The following is a 12,883-nucleotide window of genomic DNA, read 5'->3' as shown; positions in this document are numbered from 1 at the left end:
AAAAAGTACAATTGTACATTAAAAAGTGTCAAACTCTGGTTAATGATCACCTAGGGAACGGTTATAATTCCTCCTATGTTCATTCTGGAGTAGTGCCATCCAACCCTGAACAAAGAGTTCCTGCAGAGCGAGGAGGAAGACGGACTGGAGACTACTCCTCATCCTCAAAAAGGAGGGAAACTCAATAGACTTTTAGGGAAGGAGAGATAGAAAGATCAAAACTGAGAATAAAAAAAAAGATGTCAGTCCATCAGAAGGAGGCCAATTCTTTTGGAGTAACAGATTACGTGGTGTTTACCCTCATGTTGGGGGCGTCCGCCTGCATTGGGGTGTACTTTGCCTGGGTGGACAGGAGGAAAAAGAGTTCTGGGAACTTTCTGACCGGGGGTCGCACGCTGACAGCCTTGCCCGTTTCCATGTCCCTGACTGCCAGCACCATGTCAGCGATAGCAGTGTTGTCTAACCCTGCAGAGGTAGGAAGACGGGACTCAAACCTGTGACTTCATATCATTTCTGTAGGGTTTTTTGGATTTTCTTAATGTGCAGTTCTGAGTTTAAATCAGTTATTTAAAATATGACATAAGTAAACATTTTAACAAACTAACAGCATCAAATAAACAGGGTTTGGATCGTCCTGTAGCTCTGCTTAAAACAGCTTTTAGCAAAGATCAAAACAAATGAGGATAATTTTAGTTTCTTACAGTTACTCTAAAAAAATTAATGCTGTGTCCTTATCTACAATTTCAAAATCAAGGACCCTGGAAAAATCCCAGAAGTCTCTGCAAAAAACTTGTGACTGTTGAAGATGCCAAGACAGGCAAATATGGACCAGAATGCATTTAAAAATCTTTCATTTAAAGAAATATTTTACAGTGATTAAAAAAAAGAAAATCAACCCAGTTTTCCTCATCAGTGGGTTCATAAACAGTCTTCATGAATTTTTATTAGTTTTTACTGTGATGTCATATTTACCAAATAAAAAAGTTAGCTTGGTGCTCTGGATGCTTTTAAAAATCCAGGGCACTAGAAAGTCCCGGACTATCTGACCAAGCAGGGAGGGAATTTGGACACAGGCTGAGTTTATAACCATTAGCATTCTCTCCCACAGGCTATTTTACTACTTCAACACCGGGGTTTTGTCCAAAGTCCATCCCTACTCACTCTAAAGCATGTTCACCATTTTCTAGTGCTGTCCAAATCTACAATTCCGTAATCCAGTGCCTTAGAAATTTCCCAGAAGTCTCAAAAAAAAACCAGCGTGTATCGATGCTCACCAGATCGGCAAAGTCTGCAAGACATATATTATAAATTATATACCCACAGTACTTAGTAAATAGTTACAATTGCTCAGTGTTTCATGTAAGAAAAATGTTTTATACGTATACTTAAAAAAGATTTCCCAACAGATGGAGACCCTTAGCCTAACTTTTATTCTTTTTGGATTAATTTAAGAATCGAAAAATATTTTGCAGCGCTAAGTATCAAATCCAACTTTATTTATAAAACAGCCGGTCTGTGCGACAGACAGAAACTACACCTTAAACCCAACAGTAGGATAGGCTCCAGCAACACCATGACCCCAAAAGTAGGTTCAGAAAAGACAGAAGTTTTTTGATTTTGGCTAAAAATGTCATAATAATAATTAAAAGCACATGTCAGATATCTGCAATCTAAATTATCTAGAAGCCTCTCGGTTTTAAACAAAGATGGTTCTGGACATTAAATCTCTCCACACGTGATATTGTGCATTAATATGATTATATGCTTCCTTTTGCATAGAATTTTGGGGGATAATAATAAATCAACCCTACATTTGCTTTCAATACTGTACTTGTACTACAACAAAATAAAGAATGATGATAATAATAATAATAATAATTGTTACTGTTCTTATCCCACAATGGGGAAATTTGTTCTCTACATTTGACCCCTCCCCTGGGGGAGCAGTGAGCTGCAGACGAACCGCGCTCAGGAGGCCGTAGCGTTAAGGGCCTTGCCCAAGGGCCCTCACTGGGTGATGTTATCTGCTCACGATTGATATGGTAATTGCCCCATTGCCTCCGAGAATAATACTCAAATAGCTCAAATAATATCCAAAGGTAAATTCAAAATTTATTACCAAAAATATATACAAACATTATTCTACAAATGAGAGGAAAAATATAACTTCCGGGAAAAAGAGTAAATGTATTAAACACAAAGCAGACTAAAAATGATTTTGTAAATGCATATGTGGAGCACAGCTGTGAAACAGAACACCAGTGTCCCAACAGAAAGGAGTTCATGAACCAAGATAGAGATATAATTACTGATAATAATATACAGATACAGACCGTAAATAAAATGAAGTAAATCTGTACATTACATTTCAGTACATTTGGTTGTGTTAAAGATTAATGTTTGAATGGAACCAAATGAGTGTTTATACACGACAAATGTGTATTGGATTTTGGTTTCTATGTGTATTTTTATCTACATGTGTAGTTACATGTGTGTTTACGAGTATCTAGAATTGAAAAGGTATTATTAGAGAGGGAACAGAGGGAACATAATATCTATTGGATGCACTGGGAGTGGTAATACATTTGGTCTATGGCATGGGGGTGAGAATTTATAAGGTATTTAATCATTTTTCCTTCTTTTTAAATAGAAAAGTCCCTTTTAAAGCACATCCCCAAAATAAAATATAATCATACCAAAACACCGCTAGGAACGCTTTAACAAAAGATCAAAAGATGATGGTAGGGACTTTAATGAGAAGCAATGTTAGGATCTAAGGCTTCTGTTAGAAGTTCTGCTGTTTGGATGCTTTATAGCATAAACCAAGATTACTAGACTTATCTTTTACCAAACTGACAAGCATTTATATACAAACATTGATTTTTACACTGAACTAACTGCTGTTGAGGGAGATTTACTGAAGCAATAGAAATCTTTTTAACTGTCTAGAATGTATGGAAATCAGCAAAGTTCGCCTTGACTCTATCTGCTGGAGGGAAAACAGCTTTTCTATTTGTTATCACTGACTGAGAACTGCATTTGTAGGTCTATCGCTTCGGAGCCATTTTTGGATTGTTTTGTATCTCCTATTTTCTGGGAGCAGTCATAACGTCTGAGATCTTCCTCCCGGTCTTCTACAGGCTGGGCTTTACCAGCACCTATGAGGTGAGTCTTGTCTTTTGGATGTGGGGCATCATTTTCTTTTTTTTTTTTTTTTTTAAACAATGACCTTTTCTAGACCTACTCTGATAAAAAACACATTTCTGGTGTTTTTAACATGTTTTTGTAGCATTTCCTGATGATGGAGGAAATTTATAACGAGAATTAAGGTTAAACTTTCTGAGTATTTCTTTACTTAAATTGTTGTGAATCAGCAACAGACAAAAAAAGTTTAACAAAGATTGTATTTGTGACGTAGAAAATACTCTCAGCGGGTCAGAAGCTCCCAGTTGTGGGGTGGGGAACGAGGGTGGGGTTGTTCTTCACCAACAGTCTCGCCCACAGCTCAGATGTGAATTTCTAATTAGTCCTGTCACTCTGCAGAATCTATGTCCTAAAGATTTTGGTGAAAAATGACAGTCATAATTAAAGACCACTTAGAAAATAGACCCTGAGTGGGTCTTACAGCAGCTTAATATTGCATTAAACACATCAAAGATTTGACTTCTTATTTGTTTTTCTTGTGCTTTTCAAGTATTTGGAGCTCCGTTTTAATAAAACCATCCGTCTGCTGGGAACTGGAATATTCTTGTTTCAGATGGTAAGTTAGGACGCATTGCTCTCTTCAGGCCGTCTTACGTTGGAAGCGTCTGACTCCTTTGTTGCTGCAGGTTCTCGTCGGAGGGATCACCGTTTATGGTCCAGCGTTAGCATTAAACAAAGGTATCTCCATCTTATCAGTCACAGCAACCGTTAAAAATGCCCAATCTTGATCAGTTTTGTGTCTCTTCCCTTCTTTGCAGTCATTAACATGAATCTCTGGGTTGGAATTTCGTCAACAGCCGCTGTCTGTACATTTTACTGCACGTTGGTGAGTAAATGAGTAAATGAAGGCTGACCTGTTGGGGGGTTCATCATGAGGTCGACTGGGTCAATGAGCAACTTTTTCAGTTTTGATCTAAATGTGGTTTTCAGTTCTCCTTTAATGGTCTACGATGTAGTCTGTGTTGTTGTGTCTTAGAGTCCGTACCTGAACTAAAATCCAATATTACAGCAGGTCATGATGCATTTTAGGTCTTCACCATAAAAAGGATGGTACATTTTTGGACAGGTCGTCTTTTCGTCTCCAACCTTTGTGCTGTGACTTTAACAGCTATTTTTCCCAGTTTATCTACTCTTTTTTGTGTTTTTGTTTGATCTTTTACAGTTTTTGAACTGAGGTCATTGTCATGCTGTAAGAGACAATTTAGGTCACATTTTAACTTCTGTTAAAAAAAAAAAACTTAACTTCTTGAGGTTTAATGCTGAAACACGTTCTCTAATACAAGTAAGCCGTAAGTTGGAAAGAGCAGTCTCTGAATATCTGGAAACATAGCCTATTAAATTATAAAAAAGCTCTGCGTAGAGCTAGAAGCCAGTACTATTCAACCTTAATATCAGAGAATGGAAATAATCCAAGATTTCTTTTTAGCACTATAGCTAAATTAACTCGCAGTCAGAGCTCAGTAGAACCACATGTTCCTGTTTCTCTCAGCTCTGAGGATTTTTTTACATTTTTCGACAGTAAAATCTCAAATATTAGACATAAGTTAAATCAAGTTATTCCTACTATCAGCCCAGAACAGGCTGAAGCGGTAGAAATGGAGGCATCCATAGAAACCTCTGTAACATTAGACTGCTTCGCTGCTGTGGATCAAGCGGAAATAACATCAATTATTACGTCCTCCAAATCCTCAACGTGTCTGTTAGACCCAATTCCCACTAGACTTTTTAAAGCCCACCACCAAAATACGGTAATCGATTACATGATCACTGACAGGAGGATTGGGTTGTTTGAGGCTCAGCAATCGATGGCATCTTCCTCCTTGTGAGGTTGGTCGAAAACTAACCTGAATTCTCCAATGAACCGGTCAAAAGGTAGGTGAGATTTGGGATTGGAAAAGAGGCATGCTGGGGCCCACTGCACAGCCTTGTTTCTGAGTCAGTTAAAGTTTAGGGTGATTTTATTGTGATCTGTCTGATAGTACCTGGGGGCTTGTTGGAAAATCAATTGATATTGTAGGAGGAAGCCTCCATAAGCTTCTACGTCACCGAAAAGGGGTTCTGGTTGTAGCCGGACGTTCTCCGGTGACTTGGCAGAAGCGATGACGGTCCTTTTGCAAGAGGGCGGAAGTGAAGCTGTAGCTGTGGGATTAGCGGAGAATTGTCCGGTCAAACCCATCAGGGTTTGTGATGTCCCGTCAATACGGCGAAACAGGTCATGTTGAGCTGAAGCCATCTGAGAAAGAGCATCGGCTTGGCGACCCAGGAATGACTCCCTGCTGGGAAACTGTGAAGCGGAGACCTTCCGGGTCAGCTGGGTCTGGAGTTTGGCCAGTTCGTTCTGTCATGATCTGCTTAAGCAGAAGAGACCCAGACGCTGGAACCTGCATGGCTTTTCTCCAGTTTCCTCCCACAGTCCAAAAACATGCTTCATCTGTGTCTTTAAATTGTCTATGGGGGCACAACTGTGAGTGTGTGTCTCCCTCTGACAAGCTGGCAACCCGTCCATAGTGCACCCCCACCTTTGCCCGACAATAGCTAGGATAGGCTCCAGCGACCAGATGGATGTAATTTTAAGTTTTCCCACCTCTCAATCACAAGATGTTTGACTTTTATGTTTGTTTATTTGTGCAATATCAATGTTTTTCACTTCTGTGTTGTTAGTGTGTTGGACATTTGTCTCAGATTTCCTAAAGGTGGTCTTTGCATTGGTCTGTGCTTTCTCAGGGGGGCTTCAAAGCCGTGGTGTGGACTGATGTGTTCCAGGTAGGCCGATGTGCAGAACAGAACTTTTTTGTCTTCGCTACACAATCAACTTTATTCATTACTAGGAATCCTCTTGAGAAAAAATTCAGATTTAAAAGTCTCAATTGAAGAAGTTTATCAAGAACTGAAGCTTTTTTTCCTGATGTTTTAGTTAGGAATTATGCTCTCAGGTTTTCTGGCCGTTATAATCAAAGCTGTGATCATCCAAGGAGGATTCTCCGTTATCTTTTCAGATGCACAACAAGGAGGAAGGCTCAACTTTTGGGAGTAAATATTCAATAAAACACCGTTTCTGCTTATTTAAATGTGTGAATTTGTGCATCCAAGTATTTTAAATTCTCGCGTTTTCCTTTCAACGTGTGTCTCTGCAGCTTTGATGTCAATCCCCTGAGGAGACACACGTTTTGGACGTTCGTCATTGGAGGGACAAGTATCTGCAGCGCTGGCTATGGGGTCACCCCTACTTCAGTTCAGAGATATATTGCGTGCAGGAGCGTCACTCAGGCCAGACTGTGAGTCCCAACGCTGCCGTCTGAAATCAATCCAAATAACGGTGTGATCTTAAGTTAGTAATTTAAATGCATGGACCCAAAAACTTCAATAATTACAGATTGTTTCAATCAATGTAGTATTTTGGATTGATGAGATCAGTGTAGGGCTGCACAGTGGTTAGCGCCTTCGCCTCACATTGAGAAGGCCCAGGTTCAAATCCCAGCTGGGACGTCTCTGTGTGTGGAATTATGGGTTTTCTCCAGGCACTCCGGTTTCCTCCCACTGTCCAAAAACGTGTGTGGGTGTGTGATTGTGTGGCCCTGCGACAGGCTGGGACCTGCCCAGGGTGTACCCCACCTTTGCCCAACGGTAACCAGATTATCCTCTGGTAGCCCCCTGTCTCTGAAATATATACAGTGAGTTAAGAAGATGGATGGATGGAGACCAATGGTCAGGTTTGGATAATATCTGCTGAACAACTGTCAAGCATGGCGGTGGTGGGTAATGGTTTGGCTTTGTTTGCAACTACAACAAACCCAACTGCAACATTCTTTCATTGCCTCTACATTTCAATGAATGGAAGAGAACTTAAAGGTGGATCTGAAAGCACTTTTTGTCCAAAGCTGTAGATCCATTTGACAAGTGTTGAACTCATGTGACTTTGGAATTCAATACCAAAAAAGAAGAACTCTGATCCATCTAGAATTGAAGGACTGAATATGTTTGCAGGTAAACCCTGGTGTGGTTACACGACCGTGTGAAGCACATAGGACTAAACAAAAACCACAAAGGAAGAGAGGTCAGTTTATGAAAACCAGTCTCTGTGGGATCTACGGTTTCTTACCCCAGTCCAAAAACCCCCAAACTAGCTTGATAGGCTAATTAGTGTCTCTAAATCGTCACGGTGCAGCTCCCTCTAGAGTGAAGTATCTGCAAACAAACAGGATCAAAACAGGACAGAAAATCAAATCATGTGACTTAGATTTTCCTGTAAGAGATTTAGGGCCAGTTTACAAACAAAAACTTTTTTTTTGCAATCACAACTTTAAAGTCATAAATTCACGAGAAAAAAGTCATCACTGTTAAATTAGAAGAATAAAGTCGTAAATTTCTGACTTTAAAGTCACGGGCTAAATTGTTCTCGTAAATTTATGAGATTTTAAGTCTAAATGTACGACTTAAAATCTCGTAAATTTACAAGAAAAAATTTCATAAATTAAAAAGAAAAAACTCCAACGTTGTTTATCTGAGCCTAGCTTGAAGATGAACGATGTGGAGCATTTTGTGAAGTTTCAAAGACAACGAAATTCTGAACCTTCTGGCGACTCAAAACCAGAAGAAAGGACTGAAGTGGACGTCTGCAGGGACACCGAAGTCTTCATCAGCGGCTGCAGAGATCCTGCAAGCCCCCCATCAATGAATGAAACATGAATAAATTTATAAATCAAGCGTTTGGAACGTTATCAATGAACATTCAGCTCACTGTTCAACTAAGTTTAGTGGGTCTGCTCTGCTGCTGCGTGGCGTTCACCTGCTGCTCTGATGCTCACTGTGACTGAAATCTCGTACTATTCCTTTTTTTTTGGTGGCCCTTACACTCCGTCGTAGTCCTGGACTGGTAGCATCCCTTTAGACGCAGTAAGCTGCATGGACCTCCTTGTTTCCATCTGCAGAGCTCTGTACATCAACCTGTTGGGTATTTGGGCCTGCTTCGTCTGCATTGTGTTTGCCGGCCTGTGCCTCTACTCGGTCTATAAGGACTGTGACCCGTGGACCGCAGGCCTGATCTCCTCTCCTGATCAGGTTTCCCACTCAACCAAAAGCACAGAATCCTCAGCGTCTGTGTTTTGTCATTTGTTGACATCAGTGAACGCTCCTCTTTCACAGCTGATGCCGAACCTGGTCATGGACATCCTGACAGTCAACCCGGGTCTTCCCGGGCTTTTCCTCGCTGCTGTGTACAGCGGTTCCCTGAGGTTTGAATCCCACAGAAACGGGACGTACAACCCTCAGTGAAGCACTACTGACCGCTTTGTCTTCAGCACCGTTTCGTCTCTGATCAACGGCCTGGCTGCGGTGACCGTGGAGGACCTGATCAAACCGTACTTCAGGAGGTCGGAGAGGCAGCTGCTCGTCATCTCCAAAGCCTTGAGTGAGTCCGTCGCGTTCGTCTGAGAAGTGCTGCATGATTGAAGGACATGGGATGGAATGTGTGTCCCACCCTGTGCCGGCGCAGGTTTCTTCTTTGGGCTCGTCTTCATCGCCATGGCAGGACTGGCATCGGTTTTGGGAGGGATGCTGCAGGTAAAACCGATCCGTCCCGGCACTCAAGACCGTCTGTGAAGGGTCTCTGACGGCGTGTGAACATTGGTCCACAGGCGTACATCGTCATCGGCTCGGTCACTGCGGGTCCTCTATTTGGCCTCTTCTCTTTGGGAATTCTTTGTCCGTTTGCAAACTGTAAAGTAAGTGGAAAAAAACGGATCAACTCCAGAATTTATGGCTTAATGGATGACAAAGATACAACTCCAGGAAGAAGCATTATTTTCACGTTATTATATGTATTTATCATTTTAGCGTTAGCACAATTCCATATATGGAAGCATTTCTGTAGCATAGCTTTATTTTGAAAATGAAAAAGCACTTCTGGTGTTGACTTTTATTTTTAATGCTGCTACAGAAATGCTTCCATGTCCATGTGGGGGACATCACAGATGATGCACTGCTTAGGTTCCTCCCTGAAGCTAACTTTTTGGTCAATTTCATGGTCAAACTTGAATTAAATGTACCTAAAGATGAAGTCTTTCTTGTTTTTATAAAAACTGTAAACATATTAGAATTAAAATATTACTAAATAATCCGGTGACTTTGAACAATAGTACAGAAAAAGTGAAACACTCACATCAAAGGATGAGAAATGCAGTTTTTGCTCCGGTTTGTGTGCTTTGCCCTCAGGGAGGACTGTCAGGCCTCATCTCAGGGGTCATTGCAGCCCTTTGTGTGAGTCTTGGGGAAGTCTTTTCACCTTCCCCCCTGGAGATGACTCGACCTCTGCCCCTGAGCACGGCGGGCTGCAACTTCAGCACCGCTCCAGAACTCAACTGGACCACAGCCGCCCCAGAAGCAACGAGTTTGGTTTTTACGACAGGCGAGCAGAGCGGCGGGAACATGTGAGCCTGCAGAGGCACTGCTGATGAAGACACACACGTGTTTCACACCTACTGGCATGACAACACTTTCATATAATAAGTAAAATACACAATCACGTCCCACAGCCGTCCTGGACTCTCAGGACCAGTTTGATTTTCCAAGTCTTCTTTCTTTCAGCGTCTTTAAGTGAAACTTCCATTAAAAATCTAACAAAAATTGTACACACCCCAAGTAGCCACTGAAAATGAATTTTGGTTATAGTGAATGACACCCCCCCCTAAACACACACACACATATAAATGATTGTAAAATTTCCAAAGTAAGGATTGAAAATATTATGGGATGCCCACAGGATCTCTGCCCTTTTTTGGGGGAAAATGTGAAATGTGGCAATTTTTACATTTCTACACAATATGTGTCAAAAAGATCGTCACAACATTTCACACACGAGTCTACAACCCAAAACTAAAGTCTCACTGACCTTTGACCTCAGGAAGTGGCTGCTGTCTGGAACTTCCTGAGAATAAAATCCCATTTTAAACTCCTCCTAATTTGGCTCGATCTCCTCCTTCGTACTCGAGCATCATTGGGAAGCTCCTTGGATCCAATGAGAAGTCCTAGATTATGGACGCCGTTAGCATGGCGAGCTCCAAAAAGGGCTGTTCCTCTGTTGGTCACACGTGTTTTACCGGAATATTGTGAAAATGGGTTACATGAATCCTCGGCTTGAGTTGAATGAAACAGTGGGTGTGTCCAAAATGGAGGGCGGCGTCCTTCAATGGCGGCTGGCGGCTAGACTGGATGTTAACAGCTGTGAATTTGGACGAGTATGGCCTTTAAAGATACCTTGGCAAATGTCCTGTTGCCTAGCAACGGTTAGTCCCGAACAGAGAGGAGAAGGGAATCGGGCATGGAGCTGATTCGATGCAACTTTTAACCTTAGAGGAGTAATAATATAAAGGTGCAATTATCTCCAACTCTGGGTCCCGCTTCACGGTCCGCTATTGTCGTCAGAAAAAGTTCGGCCGCAATGCATCTTGGGATATGGAAAAGAAGGCCGTACTTGTCGGCCGCATTTGAAAGAGTCGTTGAATTTGGACAGCACTTGTCGCGGCGCCGTGACGTAAGCAGCCCACAAATGCAACCTCTAGTTTGGAAACAGCAATCATTAAATACACTATGACTATAATAGAATAGTGTGTCTGACAAAAAACCTCCGTTGCCAAGGAAATCCAACAATTTAGTTTAGCCGATTGTTCTAAAAATGACACCAACGTGTTCGTCATCCCCAGGTGACCAAAACATCAAATGGTTGCTATGGAGATATAACCATTACTCATTCTTTGTTAATCCTGTGGGGATGGAGGACAGAAACGATGTTTCTCTCTACATGTCAGACATCCGATGGCCGTCGGCTGGCTCTCTCCGTCCTACCTTTACTACAACATCATCGGGGTGGTGACCGCTCTGACCGTGGGGACGATCGTCAGCCTCCTGACAGGTGAACACAAACGCCTGTCTCTCCTCTCTGGAGGGACCTCGGATGACCTCGTGTTTTATTTCAGGAGGCCTGAAGCAGACGGTGGAGCCGGCGCTGACCTTTCAGAAGGAGGATTCTACGTTGTACCATGTCTTTGGGTTTCTCATGAGGACCTTAAGAGGAGACGAAGAAACATCCCAGAGCAACAACGTCTGCAGCTTCCGGTCCGAGCAGACGCTCCACGGGGAGTCCGTGGTCAAAGAGACCAGCTTTAAAACCTCCACTTCCTCTGAAATGCGAGGCTGCGATTCGTGAAGACGGATCAGGAATCCAGTTAGACAAATCCAGTTAAATGTGTTTATTTTCTTTTTATTTGAATCCTTTCTTTTACCAACTCCTCGATTTTTATGTTCTTATGTGTTTGTCAGAGTCTTCCCAGCGGTCTGTTTACTACGATGATGTCATTTTCAGCTCGGATTAAAAACCTGTGTCGTTTTGTAGGACATAGTTTCTGCAGAGCCTCAGTTCATCAGAAATCTACCTCTGAGTTGTGGGCCGGACTGCTGGCGCGGAGTAAGCCCACCCTGTTGCTGAGAGCTCTCTGTTTACACTCTCTGTACCGCTAGCTTACAGCCCCTCACAACCCCAACCTAACATTGATGGCGAGCGATGGTGGAGCCCTCCAGCCGTCCAGTTTTAAACGCAGACGAGGAAAACAAAGACGTTCATGGATCCACTTGTCAACAAGTGGATGCAACAGAAAGGGGCGGGGCAAGTGGAACGTCACGAATACGATCTTTTTCAAACTGCATGTTTTCATCTGGTCCTGAACTTCAATGATTTGAATAAAGAAATACTCAAAAATGAAATGTTTGTGTTCATTAGAAAAATGCCACAAGAACATGTTAAAAACAGCAAAACGCCATTTTTATTGGGTCTGTAACCCCTGTGCTATCCTAGACACTTTAACGTTGGGAGTGGGGTCATCTAGAGCAGTGTTTTTCAACCATTTTTGAGCCACGCACACTTTAACCTTGACAAAAATCCCGCGGCACACCAGCATCCAAGAAAAATAAATAAATCAGAAATTCATGGTCTGTATTGATCGACAGCCCCCCCCCCCCCCCCCCCCCCCGCCCCGCCCGCAATCTCACGTGCATTTTTGTGATAATTGTGGCCGGAAAAGCAGGAAGTTGCGGCTGTTTTTACTAAGAGATGAAATGAAAGTTAAATTAGAAAATTTAGAAACTGTTTTTTTTGTTGTGGCTTCAAGGCGTTTCACAAGGACAACTCATTGTGCGCTGGGACACTGGCCCTTTAAGCCAATGCATCATGGGAGATGTAGTGTGAAAACTGCCGAAAAATTGCAGACAGACTCTCTTCTCTGAGCTTCATTGTATTGTCCACTTGTTCCACGGTCTGACACCGGACTCTGTGGAAAGCTACACCGCTAAAGACGAGCTTTAGCTGGTATTTTTGTTAGAACTGAGCGACTTTATGAGAGAATCAGAACAAGGAAGTGAAGACTTTAACCACTTCTGATTGGTCAGACTGATGACATGTGATTAAGCCTTCAAGTATGATTGGTGGAGACTGTTGAAGGGGCGGGACTTTTCCGCAAACTGTCATAGCTGCAGGTAAATCGCGGTACAGTCATTCTTATCAAAATGTCTTTAACCCTTGTGCTATCCTAAGCACTTTAACATTGGGAGTTGGGTCATCTAGACCCACTAGACAGTGCTCTGAACCTTTTTTCTTCAATGATTTGTGAAGCTCACTGGTGTCCATGGATTA

At 42.2% G+C, this 12,883-nt stretch overlaps 1 protein-coding gene across 2 annotated transcripts; it reads left to right on the top strand.

Annotated features, from left to right (window-relative positions):
• Window positions 1–75: 75 nt before the first annotated feature.
• On the top strand, window positions 76–11,958 carry LOC101159150 (sodium-coupled monocarboxylate transporter 1). Of its 2 annotated transcripts, XM_004082862.5 has the most exons (16): window positions 76–473; window positions 3,046–3,165; window positions 3,695–3,760; window positions 3,831–3,882; window positions 3,963–4,030; window positions 5,929–5,967; window positions 6,119–6,234; window positions 6,339–6,479; window positions 8,133–8,262; window positions 8,347–8,435; window positions 8,502–8,611; window positions 8,696–8,763; window positions 8,838–8,924; window positions 9,415–9,629; window positions 11,007–11,110; window positions 11,175–11,958. In XM_004082862.5, the coding sequence occupies exons 1-16, from the start codon at window positions 240–242 to the stop codon at window positions 11,402–11,404; spliced, it is 1,869 nt and encodes a 622-aa protein (XP_004082910.3). In that variant the 5' UTR covers window positions 76–239; the 3' UTR covers window positions 11,405–11,958. The 2 variants fall into 2 exon arrangements, with proteins under 2 accessions (XP_004082910.3, XP_020569919.1); XM_020714260.3 differs by having other exon boundaries at window positions 92–473; window positions 8,133–8,435.
• The last annotated feature ends 925 nt before the right edge of the window (window positions 11,959–12,883 follow it).

Source organism: Oryzias latipes, chromosome 23 (assembly GCF_053564925.1).
Source record: "Oryzias latipes strain Hd-rR chromosome 23, Olatipes_Hd-rR_3.1".
NCBI classification, from domain to species: domain Eukaryota; kingdom Metazoa; phylum Chordata; class Actinopteri; order Beloniformes; family Adrianichthyidae; genus Oryzias; species Oryzias latipes.
This window is presented reverse-complemented; position numbering and strand designations above follow the sequence as displayed.

Excerpts from the sequence above, each read along its gene's own strand:
- LOC101159150 (XM_020714260.3), top strand. The coding sequence starts at position 240 with ATGTCAGTCCATCAGAAGGAGGCCAATTCTTTTGGAGTAACAGATTAC. Across the intron at positions 4,031-5,928 it reads GTACATTTTACTGCACGTTG|GGGGGCTTCAAAGCCGTGGT; the intron begins GTGAGTAAATGA and ends GTGCTTTCTCAG. Across the intron at positions 8,436-8,501 it reads GTGTACAGCGGTTCCCTGAG|CACCGTTTCGTCTCTGATCA; the intron begins GTTTGAATCCCA and ends CTTTGTCTTCAG.